This window comes from Phaethon aethereus (assembly GCF_964289735.1).
Source record: "Phaethon aethereus genome assembly, chromosome: 7".
Taxonomy (NCBI): domain Eukaryota; kingdom Metazoa; phylum Chordata; class Aves; order Phaethontiformes; family Phaethontidae; genus Phaethon; species Phaethon aethereus.
Window position 1 is genome coordinate 16,969,094 of NC_138583.1, and position 24,164 is coordinate 16,993,257.

Here is a 24,164-nt window from a genome sequence, read left to right on the forward strand (position 1 = left end):
GGGATCTTGCTTTAAAGGAGAAGGATATTTATTCTTCAAAAGTTCCCCAAGTTTGTCTGTGCAGCTATCAAGATGTGGACAATGAACTTATTCAAAGTAGCCTACATATATTTGGAGACTATTTTGTTTCTTATATTACTTGCATGCAGATGTGGATGTAACTTTAAAAGTTCATAATATTTTCACAAAAAACACTGAAAGACAAACTAAAAGTAGTGATGATTAGTACTTTTGAGTACTACCAAACAAGTGCCTTCAACAGTTACTATTCCAATAGTTAGAAGGTCAGAGTTGCAAACATCAGCATATAAATGTAATGAATATATATGAAAATGACGGGTAGGGAAAGAATATAAGATTGGAAGGGAGAAAACTATTTTGCCACACTCCAAAGTATTCCAATACTTGGAAAAGGAAACATTTTTTTAAAAAGATTGCCCTCAACAATCCTAAAATACTCTGTGATCATTTTATGTTCATTAAGTAAAGCAGAACTCAAAGTAATTTGAATTTAAACATTAATCTCTGGTAATTTAACAATAGAAACAGTGTAAAAATCACAGAGTCCACCTTAAATCTCACCCAATCATTCTATAGAAAAATAGTGACTATAGGTAATTTGTTATTAAAATAGTTTTAAGAGTACCCAAGTGACCAAGATGCCTAAATACCAAGGATTTTCAATGAAAAGGTAAAGCTAAACAATAGGAATAAAGCTTAAAATGCTGTTTACACACTGATCGCAAAGGGGGGAAAATGGTGAATTACAGATCTTAGAGTAGTGTTTCATTAAGCCAATTTTTGTATTGTAGTCTCAGACTACTTTCTTCTCCTCAGTTGAAATATTATCTGAAGAAAAAAAACCTTAAAACTAGCACAACTGAAGTTTTTATAGGTCACATGGGATGCCTGCTGCTATGTACCAGATGTGTGTAGGAAAAAGAAAGTGGTCAACATATGATATTAAAAAACAGTGCAGTTTCAAATATTTTAAACATGATGTCAAGTGCATTCAACAGGTCTACAAATGCATTACATTAGCCTAAATTTAGTAGGTGATAATTGAAATCAGAGATCCAGTCGTTACCACTGACATGTTTCTAAATGCTACCCAATAAATTTTTGTCTGTTTCAGATTCTGTATGACAGCTGGCAGTTGGGAGGGGGGAAATCACCAAGAGGGTATGCGCACACACATGTACAACATTTCTGTATTTAAATTCCAGTATCTTCCCTTTCTAGAGTTAATATAACAGTGACAATACTGTCATATAAACACATGCTCCCATAGCTGATTTCTAGAAGCTGGAATTTTTTTTTCCTGTAGGCTCTACCTGGCATCTGGCAGTAAGCACTGGCTGGGGAACAGGATGGTATCTTAACTGGCTTCAATTGTATTTCCTGCATGTGAATTTTCGCAATGAGTTTCACTTCTTTTAGAGTGATGAGATCTGTTCTTCCTCTTTATCCTTAGTGATCATCTCTTAATTTTTAGCTAGGAAAGGAGGAAAGCTCATCAATAACATAAGATACAGTCTCAGTCCACATCATCTTTGTTGTTACCATTGTTATTTTTTATAATTATATACCATTCAACCACAAAGGAACAAATATAAGAAAACCCTGATCCACCTGAAGGTGAAAAAAATCACTTCCATTTCTACAGTAAATTCAATTTTTTATTTCTTTTTAGTCTCAGCTGTATCATCACCTTGCTGATACACCCACTAACAGATAACATAAAGCGCAGCTAAGTAGCACATGAGAATAACCTATGTCTAGGAGAACTACAGGTTTGGCATGTGGAGAGTTGTCAACCATCACTCCTCACAACATGCAGAAGCAAGTTATGCCAGTTGGTATGAAAGGGTGAAAATTATACTTGGCATCTATAGTTTATCAACAAGGCCTCCCCACATCTCAGTTTTGCTATCTGTAAAATGGGGACAGTGCTGTCTTTCCACTTCTCAAAGGAAACTGAACTTGGGAACATGCTACTAAAAACTATGTCTGAAAAGACATGCCTAGCCCCTTGTGTAACACCACCAACAGTATGGCTTTTAAACATCTAGTTAGAAACAGCAAAGGCTGGGAATGGAAGAACAAGGCTTCCACTAATAAAAATACAGTTGTTCAATTTAGGTGCATAACCCTTTGCATACAAGCAGCACATACTTCTTAAGTTTCATGGACCTTTTAAAATGATGTCTAGAAAAAATGAATTCCAAAGAGCTTTGAAAAGACTAGCTTTTTTTCTTTTCTTAAAAATACAAAAAAGTAGGCTTTAAAGAGACAAACCACCTCCCCTCTTAGTATTTTTTTAAAGGAAGATCTATTTACAAAGCCACAATATTTCTGTCCAAAGAGTTCAAATAAAAGGAAGCTGTATGCTACTTATTCTTAGCTTTTTAGACCCTACGACAAAAAAGACCCATAAAATTACTAGCACCTATTAGAAGTATTTAACTTTGTTACCGGTGTCAAGAATTAAACTGCAGTCAACATTAACCATGGACTGCAGCAAAACAGCCAGGAGGCACCTTAGAGGTAAATGTAGTTATCAAAGACAAACAAAATTTGAGCGCCCCACATTAGATGGTGGGGAGAGGAGGGAGAAACATCAGTTTGACATTGTTTTCTGCTGCTCAACTAGTTGCTGGAAGCAAGTTTTAAAAAAATATTTTAAACAAAAATTTAAAAAGCCTAAACAAAACGAACACAGAAAAATCCTACAAAGTTATGAATGACAATTCTACCTGCATTAAGTAGTATCAAAATTGAGAACTTCTCAAATTCACTATATCAACAGCTCTATTTAAGATGCAAACCCAAGTAATTTTAAAATTCAGACTTTTAATAAATTCTTGTTTAGATACATTCACCTTGAAACTTCAGTACAGCCAGTCTCACTACAGATCAAGAGTTAGTCCCTCACCAGATTCTGTCAACACAGCCCTCAAAAACCCTGAAGTTCAGACAAGGTCATTTAGAACCCAAGTGACAGGTCATTCTGGAAGGAGAGGGGCACACGGGGAGTGTCTTGTAGCACCTACGACATATGGTTGTTAAAGTTCCTGAAGATTAATGTGCTGATCTATCTTTCTTAGGACTTTCGATCCAAAGTAAGAAGCAAAATGGCAGCCTTTTATGACATTTTTATTCCATTCTCCTTTTCCACCTCCTCCATTAAAACATTTTCCTCCCCTTTTTCACTATCCAATATTAAAAAGTCATTTATTGCAATAAAGGGATTTAGCGATTTGGGAGTAACTTTTGTATACTGTACACCCTCTAGACACCCCAGAACTATGTTAATAATTTTCTTCCTATTAATTGTCTCATCAACTCACAGCTGGCTATGCTTTTTATTTCATTATGTTATTCATCAATCTAAAATAGAACTATAACAGAAAAAGAAATTGGAAAGGAGCAATTTCAATATTTCAAAACAGATGCAAATCAACGCCAGAGATGGTACACAGCATATTTTTATTGAGACAATTCTATACACGTCTGAAAAATGAACTTGTAATAAATAAACTCATATCCTGTGGAGGTATGTTTTTCCTTCCATCTTATGAGCTAATTATGCCAACACAACATAACGTTTTCCTAAATGCCTTATAAACTGACCCAGTTACTCAGAAAGTATTATTTTTAAATTGATGTGATAGATGCAAACTGGAACGTTAGGATTTCAATTCTGGCACCAATTCCCGGATCCCCTTCCCAAGTAATTTAAGGACTTCCTCCCGATAGTTTTTCATATTCTTTTAACTGACATTTTATCTTTATACAGTATCTCAGCAGAATGAACACGCACTAAAACAATGACAGCCCTTCTTTGGCTGTCATCTCTCATTCTGGCAAAGACAGATGTCTTACACTGGCTTATGCCAATAATAGAGCCGACAAAAAACAACAGAGACTACCTGCCTCTGATGTAAAGGCACCAATTCACATTTGTGACACTCATTTGTCAATTAACAGATTTCTTCCATTGTTGACACATGGGACTTAAAAGATGTGGGCTAGAATGTGATGAATTAAAAAAGACAGATGAGTAAGCTATGAGCTGCAAAGTAATACTATAATGTGCTTTAGATAGGAATATCAACTGACACCCCTGACAGGCCATACAAGGTTTTATTTCATTTTGCTCTGTATCTAGGCTTCATACTTTGTCTTCTTTGTTCTCTTTTCATCAAGCTCCTAACATCTCATTCTGACAGCCAGAGACATTTAAGGCACTTTCGTTTCAAATGCAAGTTAGCGTACTTGATTTGTCATTAAAATGCAAAACGATTGCCATTGCAGGTAAATGTAGGTATGCTTAAAAGGTTGTATCTGCAAAGTAAAAGCTGAAAATGGTTTCTGGCTGCTTTGCTTAACTCTTTCACCAGCCTCAGAGTTTTTCCTAAGGCGAGTGTTACCATGCTCCAATAGAAGTGTAGCAGCACCTGCAGTTTTATACAGGGTACATTTTAGTATATTTAAATAACATGAAATCTTTAAGTTACAAAGTCAAGCGCAGAGAGGTACCATCAAGTTTACACATGGAGTATGATTTAGTATGATTTACAAGAATCAGAAAAGAGTCTATCATGCAAAGCTCTCTGGGGTCAAAGCTCTCTACTCCCATGCACTCTGCTAGCCAGACACCACTGAGGAAAAAGTGGGAGGTTTTTTGTTTGCTTGTTTTTAATACACTAGTTGTGGTTGGTTTAGCTGGAATCACCAGTGAGGGAATTTTAACAGCAGTTTACTTTCTCTGTTCAATGATCACTTAAAGATACATGAAGGCCTTAAAAAAAAAAAAAATGCTCTGTAGCAAAAAGACAAGGAACAGATTTAAAAACACTGCAGAAAAATAGACCTGCACAGGGTGGACATGAGTAACACCTAGCTTTCTACATACATGCACAGATGTGACTGCACTCTTGAATATGAATAAGGTTATTTCTATTCAACTGGATAGATTCAAACATCAAGGATCTTACCTGTGTTCAGCATACAAAATCTAGTGAAAGGAAATATCTATTATTTTCTGCAAGTGGTAAAAGGTCTGAAAAGCAGCAGTGTCATTTAAGCAAGCAAATTTTCTTGACACAGAGGTAAGTTCAGGTATTACTTGATTTTAGGAAGTTACAGATGAACCTTTAGCATAAGTCTGTACCTACATCTAGGTAGACTTTCTTGTGCTGTTTTACTAGGAAAAAAGGGTGTGAATAGGGTTTCACTTCAGTCACTAGGGTACCGAAGCCTTTTTCTTTTTTTTTTTTTCCCCCCTCCCCTAAGAATGAGCGCTGTAGGGAAATTTGCAGTCAAGGAATCATTCAGGCAATCTGTTTTAGATATGACCTCATAATGCATTAAACAAAAGGTACAGAACCTGAAACATTCTGTATATACAAAGTACAATGAAGCTTACTGACCAATTCTGACACTATTCCACCTACTGCTAAGATGTATCTGCTACAATTTAGGAATTATTTATTCATTCTAGGTTATATGATAGTAATAGGCTATGCTGTAAATACAAGTATCAATTTCATAAGTACCAGCTATCTTGAGCTGTTTCTCCTGCTACTTTTTCATTCACATTAGTCTTAATTGCTTCCAGTGCACATCTGCCCACACACAGGAAAAAAAATGAAAAAAAAGTGCAAGACAATACCTTAGAACTGGCTTCACCTTTTTACTTTGGTTTAAAATACCAGGGCTACAGCAAGCAAGATTTTTATCTATTGCACTAAAATGCACAAAGAAATACCCATTCACTTTTAGCTCAATACAGACATATGTCCTCTCTTCCTCCATTTACCAATTAGTAGAAAGCCAGAAAAACGATGGTCAAAACAAAATCTACAGTAAAGCACTGGTCTCCTTAACTTTAGAAACTTCTTTTCTGTTGCTTAGTCATTTAAATGCAGGTGAAGCTCTTGTTTCAAACCACCTGTGGTTGCAGTGAGCAGAGTCTGTAATTCAGTGGCAAAGTAGTGGCCTGCATTAAATGGGTTCAGATAGATTCTCATTAGTGATATGTCCACGTTTCAAAAGGCCTATTATTAGTGGCAGTAACAGACCATTTGTTGATATGACTTATTTAAAGGAAGCCAGAGAATTAACAGCAAATGAAATTGAACTACCTTCTGACATTCCCCACTTAGGCAGGAAGACAATTTACTAATTGTGCACCTGGTAGAACTGGAACCAATACTGTACAGAAACAGCTGAGCTGGCTAATTCCTGGCTCCTGATTTCAAGCAACACAGTGAACAAAAGAGAGCATTTGCAAGAAAGCAAGAACCTCACGTTGCACCTGCACCCAAATCTCTTAGCAGCACCTTCAGCAGCTTTCTGCTGATTTGAGGAGGTGGAGGCAGCGGGGAGGAAGAAAAAAAAGGCACAGAGTGAGGGAAGGAAGTAAACTGGACATATACACAGCCTCTCACTTAGCTGGCTAGTTTCCATTTCTTAGAAAACATAGTATTTGACAATTTTTTCCCAAAGCCATTCCAACATAATCACCTTCACACATGACTGTTTCTGTGCTATTCCAAAGTACTTCACTGTCCAAGATAGAAAGTATATTAAATGCAAGATAATAGGTAGAAAAAGAAAGTGTTCCGATCCTTGGGCAGCAGCAATTTTAACATCCACACACTGGAATGTCAAATTATCTTAACACAACTGTGTTGGAAGCAGAGTTTTCTGTATATTCAATATACTGTTAATCTTTGGCACATCTAGAACACCTTTCTCTCAGCCTTTAAGTGCTTTAAACTAATCAGTAGTTTATCGCTTACATAATCAGGTCAAGTTTTCATCTTTTCTCTCTAGCTAAAAGGTCTTTAAAGTCCTAGGAGCCTAAACCACAGCATCCTCATCCAGTGTTTATGTGGTCACATGGCCTTGCAGAGTCATGGCACTGCAGCAAGTCTTGGACTTCATATCTAGAACAGTTTGAGGACTATTCTGCTGCATTTCCTTGTACTTTATGAGATTTTACACTCAACAGACGAAATGCATTTTTTAGACAAAAAGAATGAGACCAAAAATAGATGAATAAAAACCTTAAACCACTGTCACCAAAATAAAATTTCATTAGCCATATCCTGGTCATAAAAAGTTGCTCCGTTGTTCTAAGTAGGTAACTAGATGCTCCCAAAAACCTAAGGAATTAAATTAAAATAACCTGGTCTTGAAATCATAAGAAGAAAAAAAAAAGTCCTCACAGTGAATAAATATCTAAACTAATTACTAAAGAAATCATTTAAGTCACCACAAGTACATGCCTCTCTTACAAAGAATACATATGCTAACTTTGATCTTCAAACTAATGGTTGGAAATTATTTTAAAAAACTATTAAATGTAGGTAATAGGTAGCTTTTCTGTTAAATTCATAAACTGAATTCCCTGTCAGCATGTCTGACCATAAATTAACATTCTAAGGGAAAGGCAGCTCACATTTCTGAACGAAATTTAAAAACATTGAACACTATGATGTCTTTCCATCGGGCGTATTCACACGGAACAAGCAGCAGCAGTCAGCTCACCTGCCAAATGGGAAATGCAGAGTTGGCTCAAAGTATGAGCCACATTTTCAATATCATTAAGTATTCTTTAACTATGTATATTCCCCATCTTTTAACATTCAGCAAAGCAACCATTGAAAAATTGTGGTTAATGTAAATTCAAAAATTAAGGACTGAGCATTTGTACTTAAAATGGCTGCATCAATCCAATACATTATATTAAAAGGAATCAGCTGAAAGAACTGAGCACATAAGCTTCATAATAACAAAAGAAAAAAAAATCCACCACCCGCCGAAACATCCCCAACAATTTTTTAAATACCTTTGCTCCTTTTGCAAAAATAAGAAATCAAGTTTGGAGTTAACAGGTAATAAGCCAAACATTGTCACTCTAGCCTTCAGTGCAACAATATCAACACAGCAAGAGCCTGACTTTTACCAAGCCCAAACACAGTAAATTGGTATCTATGACAAACAGCTCATAATCTGAAATGTGCCTCAGTGACCACTGGACTAACACCACCACGCTGATGTAACTTTCTTCACAACAGCCTCAATAAGAGCTGATGCCAAGACCAATACTGAGTAATTCTGAGAGCTTATGGAAGAGGGAGTGAAGAAGGAAGTAGAGAGTTTAAAAACAGCAAAACCTGTAAGAATATAGGTAGGTTTGGATAAAACAATCAAAAGGGAGATAGAAATTTGTAATTTCTTGTTACTTAAGTACTTTTTCACTCCAAGACTGCTCACATTTTGGTCCAGTTCCCCCAAGGTCAGTTATCTCTCCCAATCAACCATGTCTGATGTGTTGTATCAGGTTTTTTTAGTAACCTGTAAGTAGTATGTTCTTTCTTTCCAGGCTGAGAAGGTTATCACTGACAAAGCCCTATTACAAGTGCTGAATCTAAGTAGACCAAATACTAGAGTATCACCCACAATTTTTTGTATATTAAATATATAATTTACATATTATGCATATAATGTATATAATATATGTATAATGCCTTTATAAAGATATTTATATATAAGACGTTGTTTTGTGTGCGCATATATGTACTAAATGCCAGTAAACTACTACTGACAACATCATCCCACACACGCTATGCTTTCTTTGAAAAAATGAACGGGAAGTGTGCACGCATGCAAGTACTATTATCTACCAGTACAGCATATACCAACTGCACAGGAAAAACGTTAGAGACTTAAGTACTTGAAAGGAAGCTGTTCAAGTTTGGTCCAGTTTGCAAGAGCTTATCAACTTCCCTGACTTTTGGATGGATTGTAAACTATGCCCTAACTTTAGATATTTTGCATCTCTCATTTTTATCACATTGTTAAATGTTATTTCTATAGTCTTTCACCATAGCAAGGGTTCCTACAAACACGAGCAATGAGATGGTTTTAAAAATGAACAAACTCTTATGGCTGTATTACATGAAGTACATTCACTGCTACCACTTATGGACTCAGTGGGTAAATTAAGTTAAAAATGGAGAAGAAATTATAAAGAAAGGAAATGATCTTCCAACACTACCAGTGAGGAACTCACTCAGGCAAGCATGGTCAAAAAGAGAGACGAGGAGAAACCAAAAACAGAAATAAAAGTCATAAAACTTCACATGATTGCCATGTTCATGAGTAAAGCCTGCAACTGAGCTATAAAACTGCATTAACTATGACCTTAAAGGCAGTATAATTATTGTATAGCATGTCTGGTTTGACATGCTGGCTCCTGAGTCCAAGCAAAATGCATGGCCTTTTTGCACTTCTATGATACACATTCTTCACACTTGCATGAGCTAAGTGTTTGGGGATTGTCTTTTTAAACTGAAAAATCATCTCCAAGATAACTTATGTAAAGATATTTATGTAAAATGCAAGATCTCAAAAATGGCACAAACTACACTAGACAACATACAACAAACAAGCAATGCATGAACAGAAACCTTGTAAGGATTTTACCTGCCAAATGCCAACTAGCTATTTCTACCACAACCACTCGGCAGGTTTGTTGAACATGGGAGGACAGAGACCCTTCTTACTCAGTGGTTGGTAAGCACAACTAGTCAAGTTCTTTACATCTGCAACTAGATGTTGGGAATCTTGTGCTTTGCATTAAGGAGAAAAGAAGATACCTTCCAAAAAAACAGAGGAAAAGACAGAGACAATAGCTCCAGGGTTAATGCAGGTTCTTCCCTTCAGTCAAGCTCCTTGTCCTCAGACAACAGTTATTTCTGCAGTCCTTCATGCTTGTTTCACAACAGCAGTGATGAGGAAATACTGTTTTAGAGTAAGAGAGATTAAGGAAGTCAGAAAGTAAGAATGGTCCATCTGATTATTACGCGTATAATATGCTCTTTATCATGCCCTTTTTTTAACCCCCAATACCCTTTAAAAAAGTAGAGAAGTCACCAAGACATTATTTGCAATCTTTTGACATTCTTTGAAAGCCAAAACAAGTGCATCAAACTATTTGTCTTCCAAATGCCAATACTTTCCATAGATTGCAGTAGTCTTCCATTTATTATCTAACTGATTTTCTCTCAATCTGACACAGATTCTTGTCATTCAGAATGGAATTCAAAACAAAAACTAATTTTTGTTTAAGACTGATTACAGTTCTCACAAGAGGAACTGGATTGACTGTGCCAGTCATTAAGACCTCCAGGTATGCAGATTGTGTGAATTTAGCCTCCAACATCACTCCAAAAAACAGCTTCAGCCTCACAAAGGCAACCAGATCAAGAGAAAGCAGTTCACTCCCTGCTCATTCAAACACAAAGAAAACGACGTGATGCAAACATAAGTTCACCAGGAAATGCTCCACCTCAGTCAAAAGGTCTTATCAACAGCCTTGAGCCAATGGATGCTTAATATGACAGCTGATCTCTTGTTCAAGTCCAAGGAGTTTGTTACTCACCTATGTTCAGGAGCAGAGATTTCACCTTTACGCATGATTACAACAGCCCTTTAGAGATGGGTGTCACAAAAAAACCCACAAAAAACCCCAACAAACGACTTTCATCATCCATCACAGCAATATTCACTAAATATATTTAAGGATGTAGCAGCTCAAGCTCACAACCTTATTTTACTTCATGTCAAATTGAGCAGCATGTTTAACATTTTTACCAAATTTAACAGCTCTAGTAATCCTCCCAGAAATTCTCCACTACACAATATGAACACATAACCCCCCACCAAAAGTTCCGGTAACAAGCTTTTGCCCAATTCTGCCATGTGATACACTCTCAAGACAACCCTTCCACAATGTTAAACCTTCTTGAGAAAAGCAGAACAGAAAATAATCTTATGTTCTGATCTGTCAGATAAAGTAAATCAATGGATAATGGCCAGCACTGGGGGTCAGAGGTATATACACTACAGTGTTTTCACAGTCCGTTAGTGACTATGGGGCCATAAAAAGTGAAGCAAGGATCAATGGACAAAAAGAGAGGCTGTTGGGAATAAAGAAGATAACAGCCACCAGTACAAGATTGAAATACAACTATTTATACTCTTAAGTTTGTCCTTACATATTACTGAGTTTGGAAAAATAACTTACCCATCAAAAAACCCAACTTACATCCTTGGCACAGTTTGCTGAATATAGATATATAATACAGAATTATATAGAATTATAGAATAGAATATATAGAATAGAAATATATAGAATATAGATACCATAAGCCCTTAATTTGATATTTTTTAAACTAGTCATTCATTGGTCCCCTTCATATCAACAATAAATCAATGACTATAAATAAGACACAGCAGGAAAATATACAAGTCACAAAAACACACACAGATAATACTTTGTAAAGGCAAATATTCAATACTCATATTTAAAGTTGACAAAATAACAGAACACAGGCATGACTATTGTATGCAAGACAAGGGATATCTTCATAGTATTTTTTAATATTATTCAAAGTTTTCAAAGGGGAGTGTGGGGAGTTTTCCTTATACGTTACCCAGATCACATTTGGTTCCCGTTGAAATGCCACTTTTCAAAAGGGGAGGCATGGTGTGAGAGAAAAGAAGAGGAAGAAGAGAGCAAGGAGTAGATTTAGTTTTGATTGTCTATCAACTATCAAAAGTAGAATTAATATTTGAAGTCTAAAATACTTTTTGTTACTGGTAATACTCTCATTCCATTTTTACAATAGACATACACCAATAAAACTTTATCTTATATAACTCGCTAGGTATTACCCATGTAGAAAGTGAACTCATCATCACACTTGACTTCAGTCCATCTTGTAGGGTACTATTTCATGGTTGTTTTAATAGAAAGATAATTACACATAATGTAGTCCATAGTGATTAATAAGCATGTAAAACTTCATCTGAAAGACCATTACATCTGTAAATTTTAAATAATTTAAATGATTCCTTGTATATAAATATTTAATTTAGCAAATTGATTTCCAATGGTATTGCTTCTAAAGAATGACCAACCTTAGCAGTGTTAGTGTATGTTTGTTTTCAGACATTCACAACATTTCAACATTACTTAAAAAAACAGCATCTTGTGCTTACTGTAGGACATCTGTTGTGGGTAAACTAAGTACCCACCTCAAACTACAAAACTACTCATTTGAACTTGATACATTACTGCAACAGTAGGAAAAAAAATTATTGAGAATTTATACATCTCAGCCTGTTTAGCTGTGGAAAACACTATCTCTTTGTTGAAGTTTCTAAATACAATTCCATTTACCTTGAAACAGTGAACTATTTCAAGCATAAAATTTGCAAACATCTGTAAACCTCTGTTTTCTTAGAGTAAGAAAGAAATTTCATCTACTACTAAACATCTTTTTTTTTTTAAAAGGCAATACAAATTCTTCAATACTTAAACATATTAATTCTCTTTTCACATAGTAAACTCTGGTCTTGCTTGAAAGAAAACAAAAAAACAGGGAGAGTGAAACAAATTAACTGCATAGCTCCAATACACTTATTTCAGACAACATACTATAAATCATCTTGAGACAAAACAGGCAATTATAGTGTGCACAAATGTTATGATACTATGCATCTCTACTGGTCCAATGGTTCTAAATTATTGAAACTGATGGTTGAACAAGGGCATATTGTTTCAACACACTTGGATTACTTGAACAATTTGAATTCTTTCTTTAGCTATCCAGTGCTGTGCAGATCTCTCTAACGTCAATAAACAAACAGATAGACAGATGTCTCTTAGGCAATTCAGGCCACATCTAAGTGGGTTAAAATATATGACAAAAATTTCTGTAGCAATGTGTTTTGTTTGTAAACAATCATGACTTTTTTTTCCCCTGTAAGAAGCATCCAAAATTAAAGCAAGTACATGCATTTTCCTTCAGTGTTCAGTGAGGACAGAACAGCAGCTCCTTTCTCCTTCTAACCACTACCCCGTATTTCAATCCTCTTCACCACAGTATAAAAGAAACAGGAGTGAGAGCCATAAGACAGAATAATTTCAAAACACAATCAGTCATTTGTAGACAACACTCTCTCTCCTGCAGAAAACCTGCAACGCTAGTTGCAAGAAAAAGCAGCAAGTAAGGTAAATCAATTAGCTTGCTAATTTCTCATCCTCATTTATTTAGCTCTGCACTGTATTTGTCGTAATTGACTATAATTATGTTAATTACTAACTCCAGCATAATTACTGTATTTATTGTCATTGAGCACACTATGTACCCAAAGCAAAGCTGGCATTTGTCGGGCATCAAAGAAATAAATAAATAAAACCACATAACTGTCGGGAGGGGTTCCTCTGAAACCTGGCTGATATACCTTCAGCAAATGAAAGGGCAAAAGAGATTTCATGCAATGCTAGTTTGAAAGCATCGGTTCATTAAGGATATTAATTTTCTGATAACTACACATTTAAGCATGACACACTGGAGCAGTATCTACAGGATTTAGCAATTATTAATGCGTGACAGTTTCAAATGCTAAGTGAATCAATTAAACAGCAGCATTCACAATTTGAGAAGAGATAACTGCTTCATAACTGCCTAAGACTACAATTTTCACATGACAAAAAAGGGCCATTCAGGCTCCTTCAAAACCTGACAGGTCAAGAAAGAAGTTTGAAACAAAAGCACCTTATAACCATCATCTCTCCTCTTTACTTGTCAGATCAACTTTGCTAGTGTCTCCGCTGAAATGGCATCACCATGCCAGCTGCCACAAGGTGATTTTTCATGTCTTGTCAGAGAAATCTTTTATTCTATTTGCTCTGCATTAACATGTTACATTTATTGATCAAGCCCTTTCTGCAGCCACAGCAGGGCACTGTGCTCTTATGCCTAAGGGGGCTTTGATGTCCTGGTGACATTCTAGACCGAATAATGCACATGCTAAATGGATTTAATGCAGAAATGTGTTTGTGCATGACAGCTACATTAATAACAGCCCCTCACACTGATAAATATGCGATTGCTACAATTAAGAGTTACCCAATTATGGTGAAAATATTTTTCTACCTTATAAATAAAACCATCAAAAAGTTTTAACAATAGTGCATTTCCTTCAACGTTTTAAAATGCTATAAAGATCAGTCTAAAGGCTTTTAAAAAAATATGTCATACTTTGTTTTGAATTCTGGCTTTTATTTCCATTTCTCCCTTTGTTGTTCATTTTCCTGTTCTGCATGTCTTACTGCTGCACAGACTGGGAAGGTGGCAAGAATTAAAGAAAAACCCAAAACCAAAAACTCTCTCTCACATACTCAACTCGCCAAGAGGAACAAGGAACATGCCCTATAAAACTGAAGCCCAGTTTCAAGCTGCCGCTTGCATATTCCCACAGGCAAGAAAACAGTAGGCAGAAGAGAGAAACAAACAATCTCTAGTCCATAGAGAGGATATTACAAAGCCTCAGCTTCATAAATCATGGAGGAACATTCCAGACTAGGATTAAAGTTCAAGGGGATGTTTTCATACATACACCCTCTTAATCGGACAGTGGAAAATATGCACAAGCACACACCATACAAATTATTTCTGCTCCTAGCAGAAATAATCTGCACCCTAGAGAGAAGGAAGAGATATCTGTATCTCCATGAGCACAATTATTGGATTAATCCTCCGTCATTGGCCAAGATTAAAGATTCACTCTCCCTTTCACCTCATACCTTAGACCCAGAAGAAATCTCTGTAAGAAAAAGGAAAACAATTCACAATGTTTAAAACTACTGAGGACAAAATTAGAAGACGGACTTCTCTGTGAATTGAACTGTAGGCATTATTTATAAAAGCATGCCACCTATTTGTACAAAAACACTGACATCTGTTATTCAAGTACTGGAGTGCATTTAGCCTTTAATGTGAAAGGAGAAATTTGGCACAAAGTTATCTAGGACAAATAAAAGAACCTTTGAATAGTTGTGGGCTTTTTTTCCCTCTCCACAAGACAGCAAGATGCATTTTAAAAAAGAAAAAAATCTTTGTATTTCATCCAAATCTCTACTCTCTACTTACATTATATCCTTCCTACTTATTTATTACTTACTTTCCTTCACCAGTGATTATTATTTACTTTTTTTTTTCTTTCAATGAAATCTTTAACTTCCAGTGATCAACAATAGTTTCTCATTCCCCCTTGAAATCCTTTTCAGCAAAGCCTCCCAGTAACACTAACACTGGCACATCAATGACTTTCTTTCCCATACTGTATGCTTTCATTAAATGGGAACCTGGGAATGCTTTCCACTTATTATGAAACAAAATAATAGCCTTTACAGTACTCTATTATCAGGGAAGGCTATCAAATACAATTATCATGAGATACTCAGGAGCAGATTTCCAAAGCAAACCATCTCTGCTCCTGAAACATGCCTTATTATTATTGAAAATACACAGTGTAAATAGTTTGTTTCTAGAATAGCTGAATATTACTACCAATATCAAATCAAAAGAGCTGCTACAACTCAGGCCATTTTATGATGACCACACCAATAAAGCTGCAGAATCATAGTATAATTTAGGTCAGAAGGGGCATCTAGAGGTCATCTAGTCCAATCCCCTGCTCAGAGCAGGGCGACTTCAAAGTTAGATGAGGTTGCTTGGGGCTTTGTCCAGTTGTGCTTTGAATATCACCCAGGATGGAGATTCCACAGCTTCTCTGGGCACCTCTTCCACTCAACCTTTCTCATTGTGAAGCCTTTCCTTTCAAAGGGTTGGAAATTCCCTTGCTGCAACCTGTGACGACTGCCTCTCTTCCTTTTGCTGTACATCTGAAAAGACTTTGGCTCCATCTTCTTCACAACCCCCCGTAAGTCCCAAAAGGAAACAAAAGACATTAGAAACTATTGAAACAAAACCTGTAAGAAAAACAGCATGAGAAGAAATAATTCACAAGTGGACTGTAGTGGTCTGGGGTTGAAGGATTTCCGTCTGCCAGAGGTGTAAACAGAGGGCAATCCAGTGGCACCGTATCTTGCCGATTACAACTGGCATGCTTTTAAGGACACACCAGTTCTTCCCTTTGCCCCATACACAACAAACTGCTGTTACTCCTCCTTTTTCCCAACATCCCCATAAAAAGTTCCCTTTTGCCATTCACCTCTATCTTTCTTTTCCCTCCCAGGGAAAAGGGGAGACATGTAACCATTGTGACTGGTTAACAGTCACTTTGCTTTGGCCGCCAGAAGAAAGAGTTGGATCCATGTATCGCTCGGGGTAATCAAAGAGAGAGTCTAGTTCTTAGAAAAAGGCAAACAAGAAAGACAATCCTTTTAAAGAGCAACTTTTTGTTATTATTTAATCAAGTGTTGTTATTAGATTTACCACATGTGATGCAAAGATAACTGAGCATCCACACAGGCCCTAATTTTTCTTTAATAGAGAGGAAAGGGCTCTAGCCTGGGAAAAGCTCTGAAGTCAGAAAAAAATGGTGTTATATTCTATTCCTCTGTGTTATATTACAGTACATAAGAACTAATGACAACCCTCCCCTCCTCCAATTTACTTCTCTGGTCCTGTGTACATTCCTATGCTTACGTCACACCCAAAAAGAAAAAAAATGGGAGAAAGCTGAGTAACAAAACCACCACACATAAGAACATTGAATCCACATAGTTACTCTTCTTTGCAGAAAAAAAAAGATGACAGACGTGCCATAACAACCAATAATTAATTGGAAGATATGTCTAATTTTTTAAAAATTATTCTCCAAACGTGTATCAACTCAACAAGTTGTGGGGGTTTTTTTAAAAACACGGGGGAGGGCATTGAGAAACTCCTTGGTTTGTAGAAAACAAGTTATATTTCCCAGAAAAACACATCTCTCGGAATATGTTATTAAGGGACAAGCTTGGCAAAAGTTGTTTGCATGTAAGTCACAAAATATAGCACGTTTGACTAATTCTTTCCCACTTTACTAATGGCATCAGCCAGTCTCCCCACCCTTTGTCCAGTATACCTGGACAAGCCTCTGAAAACACACATTTACAGTGGAAAGCCTTAAATGGCAAAGTAACTTACCTGGCTCTATCCTGTCTTTTGCAACAAAGTTATCTACATTATAATGGTATCAAAATCAATACGATTCACTAAAGCAATTGTTCAATAAAGTATTACATTATATCAGTTGCATAAAAAAGTTTTGTGACATTTGTATCATGCAGGACAAATACATCTTTCTGATAATAGTCTCTTATGTGGGTAAGCGTGTGTGTACACGCCCAGTAAAGACTGTGAGTCTACAACTGCATACACCTTCTGGTTTGGAAAGGACAGCACTGTCTTGCAAGAAGAGTTTGCTGCCAACTGACCACAAAGCTGAACACGTTACTACAACAGAAGGAGAACTCTCTCTCTCTCTCTCTCTTTTTCTCTCCATGCAACTACACCCATGATAGCGATATCAAATTAACATGGCTGCAAATACTGCTGCCCACAAAATAAAAGCCTTCCCCTTATGCTCAATTTCTTAAATTCTTAATGTAATTGTTATGTTGTCAGAAAGGCTATTGACACTTTTACAAAACAGAATTTATTACCTGCTATAAGAGGATGGTTCCTTCCCAAATACACTTGGGCAGTAACCAAACTTAGAGAGGATAGGATACAGAAACCCTATATGCAAAACAACTTTTAAAAAACGTTGGTAAGTACTTATTTACTGCCTAACACTGAGAACAGGTAGCTGTTGAGTATTTCAGCAAAGGCTAAATAATACAGGCTGAATTACTTTTTTTTTTTTTTTCAGAGAACACACACACACACACTCAACTAATAATGAATCGTATTGTAACGAAAAGTAACACCATTACAACAGCAAGCTATCTTACATCCAAAGTTGATTGCAGCCACCCCAAAAACTAGCACTTTCTCTCATGCTTCTCCACAAGAGATTTTAACACACCTTTTTTTCCCCAAACCCCAATAAAACCAAATTATATTCCTTCTGAAAAAATAGGCTAAGTGATAGTGTTTTGGGTAGCGAATGAAAGAAGGGATGAAAACACAAATTCAAGAAATACATCACAAATTCATCAAAAAAAGCTCTTCATGAAAACATAAAGTTTAAGCCTTTAACTTTAAAAGACTAAAAGTCTTTTAACATAGATTTAAAGTTTTAAAGTTATATTTTACATCTAGATTTAATGTTAATATTTTACTTTATGAAATAAAACAAACTCAGAGGAACTGTTTCTTCAAATCATGCATTAAATGAAAAAAACTTTTTTTTTCCAGAGGTGTAAAGAAGGAACACTCTTGTTGATGATGTTAAAGCTGAATACACAAGCAGAACTGAATTACCTTCATGACAAAATGAAAAAGTGCCTATTCAATTCCCTCCCCCAGTAAAATTCTCTCTTCTGATTACAATTTCCATAGGTATGGAGTCATCAGCCAGAAGCATAAGACGATAACAATGAACAGACTGTTTAGTGCTTCCTTTGCTCTGCTACCTCTTGCATGTAGGACTCAGTCTTTCAGAGTTGACAGTGGCTCAGAATAACATTTATTAGTGTTAAGTAAGTTAAAAGCGGTAGTTGTTAACCCAGGAGAACAAGGCACCAGAACACTACGTTTATGTATCTTTCTCCTCACAAGCAGACTTTAAGCTTACCCTCAAATATAAAAGGAAAACTCAGAATTCAACCCTACCACTGAAAAACTATGATTTATCTTAAACAGACAACTACATTCCATTCCTTTCTCCCTACTTACCTACAGAGTTGCCAACCTGACTCACTGCTGAACTTCACCAGGCTCTCTCACAAGGATTAAATGAAAAAGTATACTGTAATAACTGATGGGAATACTATAGAATTCTAAATCAATCCATATATTAAAATAATTAGAATTTATTTATAAATTCTAACTGCACTTAGTTTTAGCACTTCATGACACAGATGACCAAAAATAAAATCATACAACAAAAACACATTATCTAGGAAAAAAGCATTACAAACCATTTATGGTAATAACCAGAGATCTACAAATAAAAAGAAGGGAGAGAAGCACACACTTACTTGTATCTTCGTTAAGAACAATTCACTTTTGATCCTATTCTTCGCCTCTTCAGGCAATGATGCTTGTTTTCCATTTTGAGCAGAGAACAAACCGTAAGCTCCTCATTGGGCATCATTTATGTTAACCTGAGAAATTTCCAGACTCACCTGGCTATTTGTGTCCCAGGTGTGCAAGAAATGGAGACAAACATTACCTACAAAACAGTTTTGCCCACTTGATAACAACTAAATGTACCTGACATACATGTATGTTTCTACCTTGAAAAAAATATTTAAAAAATTAAGTGTTCTATTTTTGGCATTGGTGTCCCATATTGCATTTGAAAAATCTTTATATTGCCACATACCTTAACAAGTTGAAGCTAAGATCTAGCCTTTTTGCCATATGTCCATATTTTCTTCCTAGGAATTCTGGAATTTCTTCACAGTCTTGACTAATGTAGGACACCTGAGAATTGGAAGCAAAAAGGAAACATTTTGTAAGTGGATTATTTAGTTTCCTCTCCAGATGCTGTCTCAATGATCCAATGACAACACACAATATAGTAAATATTTATTACAGCTTTAAGTTACATCTGTTTTACTACTACAGAATCTATCACAATCCTATTTTCCTATTGATACAATCAGCTTAATATTTATTACATCTATAGTCTTACGTACAATGTGTTGTCTGCTTTCAGGTAAAAATAATTTGATCAAATACATCACAATTCTTCTATTCCACTGTTAGTACTTTGATCTAACATTACTTTGTATTACTATTCTGATACACACCAGGTGAAATTTTTTTGAAAGATGAGAAGGCATTCGAAGGACTTTCTAGTTTGCCTCTCAGTACACAATGTACTAAAAGAGCACTTTGGACAGTTTGGTCCAGAAATGCCTGAGGAGGGATTCGCAGCGTACTGTCAATCCATTCTCATAAACATTCCTTGAGGAGATTATTATTCCCAGTGATACACTAGGGACAGAACATGAGGGCTGCCCAAGATCTGAAAAACCAAGCATGCAGGTTTTTTCAGACAGTCGTGTAAGTCTTAAAAATTTCTGGCTTCAACACCTATGTTCATACCACACTTCTCTTCGTACCCAAAATACTTGTGAACATCTTTCCTCTTTTTCATACCAGCCCATCTAACCCACCTTTAACAAACACAGAAAGAAATAGTGGCAGCAAAAATATAGTCTACTCAGATTTCCTTTTTTTTTTTTAGCCAGGATAAAGTGAGTGATGATAATTCCAGAAAACACACAAACAATAGAACAGCTAAACTTTTTATATTGTCTCAGCTGTATTGTCTTAGAAGTCTTTGGGTTGATTTTTTCAAAGAATCCCCACAAAGCCTGCCAAACCTATTGTCACAAATTCTATATACCTATACTGGCTCATCCTCCCAGCATTCAAAATACCAGTATAAACACTGACATTTCAGATTTTGTGCTAAAGAAATCTTAGTTGCCCTTAAATGACAACTTGCTAGTTAAGTAGATTTCAATACTGTGTTAGACCACTATCTATGAGATATCTAAATATTTAATATATAGTCAATTTCAAGACCGTATCCCATTAGTCTAAAAAGATGTTAAAATATGATGAAAAATATGCAAAAAAGTCAGTATAGTATTTCACTTTCTGTTAAAATAGAGACTCCCCTGCAGAACAGACTGACTGTACGTACTTTTGCAAGTTATCCCTGCCTCTTACAATCCAAAAATGATTGCAATCTGATAATACTATATTGCATCCCATTTAATTCATTTTGTTCAATAACTTCAACAGATAAAGCTGACAACAGTGAAATAATTTTTACGAGCAGAAAACAGGTAGCTTGAAGCTCAGTTTAACAACTTCTTCCCCTTGTTAAACCATACCTGCTCTTGCAATAAATTCTGCTACCAGACATAGATATGACTTTAGCAAATACAAGGACAAAAGGGAAAGGAACTGGTTTGGGCAGTTGGCATCCTAATGGTTTGGACATAAATGAACCATTTTGCAGAATTTATTGACTTGAATACGGTTTGAGGGGTTTTTTTCCCTCCAGATTTCATGCAAGACAACTACAACGCACTTTACAACTTACATGCAGGTACGCATACAAGAATTGATTCATTCTTCACCGAGGGGTAGATTTCTTTAAACTAATGCTTGAAAACCCTTGCAAAGTCACCACAGCAACAGCAGAATAATACTTTGGGTTAAGCGTTTAGTCCAATGTAACACATTGAAATAAAAATGACTAAAATATTATGCCTATTAACACCAGGAGTGCAAGACTATCTTGAGCAACTACAACCACAGCAAGAGCACAGGCCATCGCTTTGCTTTTCACCCAGGGAGCAGTGATGGAGGAGGAGCAAGAGACTCTAACCTGCATTCCCACTGCTTCAGAAACTTAACTGGCCATAAATGTTCTAGCTCCACAAGAACAGACGTTGAAGAAAAAAGTTCATACAAATGTGTTTTGGAGAACAGAGGAGGCAAAATACGTAAAATATTGCACAGCTTCAGCCTTTGAACTGTTACAATACACAAATATATTTGCACAATTGGTACAAACAGATTATTCACAGGCGTATTTGCAGTTGAAATATGGTTGTCATGACCTCTTAGTGCTGAGGCCTTGTAAGAGAAATTTTACTTCCACAAAAGTCTACTTCAGCACACTCACAGTACAAGCACCTTTTTCAACTTAAAACAAATAGGTTTATTTTTCCACAAAATACACAAAGTGTATTCAACTTCAGATTTCTACAGCCCACATACATGAACTTGCTTCAGATACCCAACAACTCTCTTTACTGTAAGAACAGCAGCAACTGCCAGCAGTGCAACACACAATAAGCATTTTTAAACAAGTTTTCAAGAGCTATTTCCCCATTCTTCTACTCTTTAATCCTTGAACAATGCTGATATAAAACAAGACTTCAATAGTCTGGACAACAGAAGAATAACATCCCTTTGCTTTCATTCTTTCAGTTCAAAATAATTTAACTAGAAAACAACAAAACGTACATAATTCAGTATTCTTCCTTTTGCATCCGTCTCAAATACTCTCAAATGAGTATGAGCTTTCAAGTACATATCCAGAGATGTCATCACTGAGAGATGAGAGCAAGCATACTTTTCCCAAGACTCCTCAGCTCTTTGGGTGCAAGGCACATCCTAACAGAAGATTTCTTAGATTTTTCTGTACCAGTCACAGAGCATCATGTGGGATTAAAAACTGGATGTAGATGTTTCCATTGCCTAATTCTCCAACTCAGATCTAATACAGGCTGGTCACAGTCAATCATTCTTATTACTGGTGCCCTGCTCAATATCCCACTGAAATGCTCGGGAAGTTTCCCACAAAGCCCAGCATCAGATAGGCTACGGACATCTCAGACATTCTTGCAGACACTTCAATACACTGTACATAATTCAGGAAAAAATATGTTTTTACAAAATATTTAAAATATAAGTTAACCAGTCAATAGAAGTTGCACCTCTCTTCTGCTTTAGTTTCAGAGAATATTATCATTTCATCTCTGCAATCATTTTACAATGATATTGTAATCTTAGTAACTCATAAAGGAACATCTTTATTAAAGCATGTCACCAAATAGGTCACGCACAAACTCTAGATATTGCATATTCCCTTCCATTGAAGGGAATCACATCTGGAGAATATTTCCAGTCAGTTGAGCATTATATTTTACCCTATGCTGTTAGAAGATTGCACATTGGGCACATAGCCAAATTAAGAATATGCTTTATTTGAAGAGGCTCAAGGCATGCTCAGGGGAAGAAGGCAGCACGTTACTCAGTGCCATAGTGCACCACAGAGACCATAGGAACCGTTTCCTGCAGCAGCTGCAAAATTAGCCAATTGCCTCCATATCACACACACATTTACATGAATTCCACACAGAAATAGCGACCAGATTAAAGAAGCAATTAGATGGGCAGCACCCTGGTTTAATGGCAAACCATTTTCAAAAAGAAGACAACTTCATTCATTGTTATTTTTTTGGAAAAAAATGTTGTTAGTTTTAGTCACAGGTTCAGTAGTAATGATAGCAATGTTTAGCCAGAAAAATTAGCCAAGTAAGGCACTGGGTAAAGGCCAGTGGATTTGTTTTACTTCCCAACTTCCCTCTTTAACCAAAACGAAACATACACAGTGTTTACTTTCAGCAGGAACACCACACTTGGCGTATTTCAGTCCTCCTTCAGTTTATTCCCGCAGCCCACTCAAACCCGAGAGCGGCAGGGTCCGCGAGCAACCGGCGGTCGCTCTGGAGCACCGGGCCCCACCGCCGGCTGCAGACCTTGCGGGGGAGTCGACTGTGAGAGCCGCACGGCTCCCACAGCAAAGCCTCAGGAACACGCCTGTTGCGTGTGAGCAGGCTCCAGCCGCAGCAGAAGTGGCAGAGTAGTGACCCTGTCACCGGGCACCCCGGCGCTCCGTCACCCATCCGCGAGGAAAGGGCGCTTGCCGTGCACACACGCACACACCAACGCGCGCGACTCTGAGCACACCCCCGGGGCCGCCCCGCCTTCTCCCCCCGCCGCACCGCCTCCCGGGGCAGGGACGGCTCCTCGGCTCTTTCCCCGCGGCGGCCCCGGGGCAGAGCGTTTGCGAGAGCGGCGGTACCTGAGCGGCGTCCCGCGGCGCGGTGCCTACATGCGGCGGGAAACTAAAACGCCCGGGACCCGTGCGAGCCCGCCGCCCCCTCCCAACCCCGCGGAAGCCCTCCCTGGCCAGCACCGGCCCCGGCCGAGCGGCGGGGAGCCGGCGTGGAGTTCGGGGGGGGGGGGGAGGGGCGGGGACGCGCCGTTCGGGGCGGGCTGCCCTCGGCAGGTGGGGCCGCGGTCGCCCGGGCCCTGCGAGCCGCGGACACTTACTTGGGCTCCGCTCACCACGACCCCTGCCATGGCTGGGGGGGCGGCCGCGCCAGGGCTTCCACGGGTTCGGGGCCGGGCCGGGCCGCCTCCGCTCCCTCGCGGCAGTCAGCTGACGCGGGCGGAAGCGCGGGCGGGGGCGGCGGCAGCGCGGGGCTCCCGCCGCCACCTGTGGCTGGGCTGAGGCGCCCGCCGCGGCCCCGATCCCGGCGAGGTCCGCAGGGGCCCTGCTGCCGCCCCGGCCCCCTG

General features: G+C 37.7%; 1 protein-coding gene across 1 annotated transcript in view; it reads right to left on the minus strand.

The window, feature by feature from the left end:
* The window catches only part of LRMDA (leucine rich melanocyte differentiation associated), a gene marked incomplete at both ends in the record, with an annotated part of 684,290 nt that extends 660,342 nt beyond the window's left edge, over positions 1-23,948 (minus strand). The window contains 2 exon segments of the mRNA XM_082002385.1: positions 19,372-19,472; positions 23,919-23,948. Coding sequence (XP_081858511.1) covers positions 19,372-19,472; positions 23,919-23,948 — 131 coding nt within the window.
* Positions 23,949-24,164: the final 216 nt, after the last annotated feature.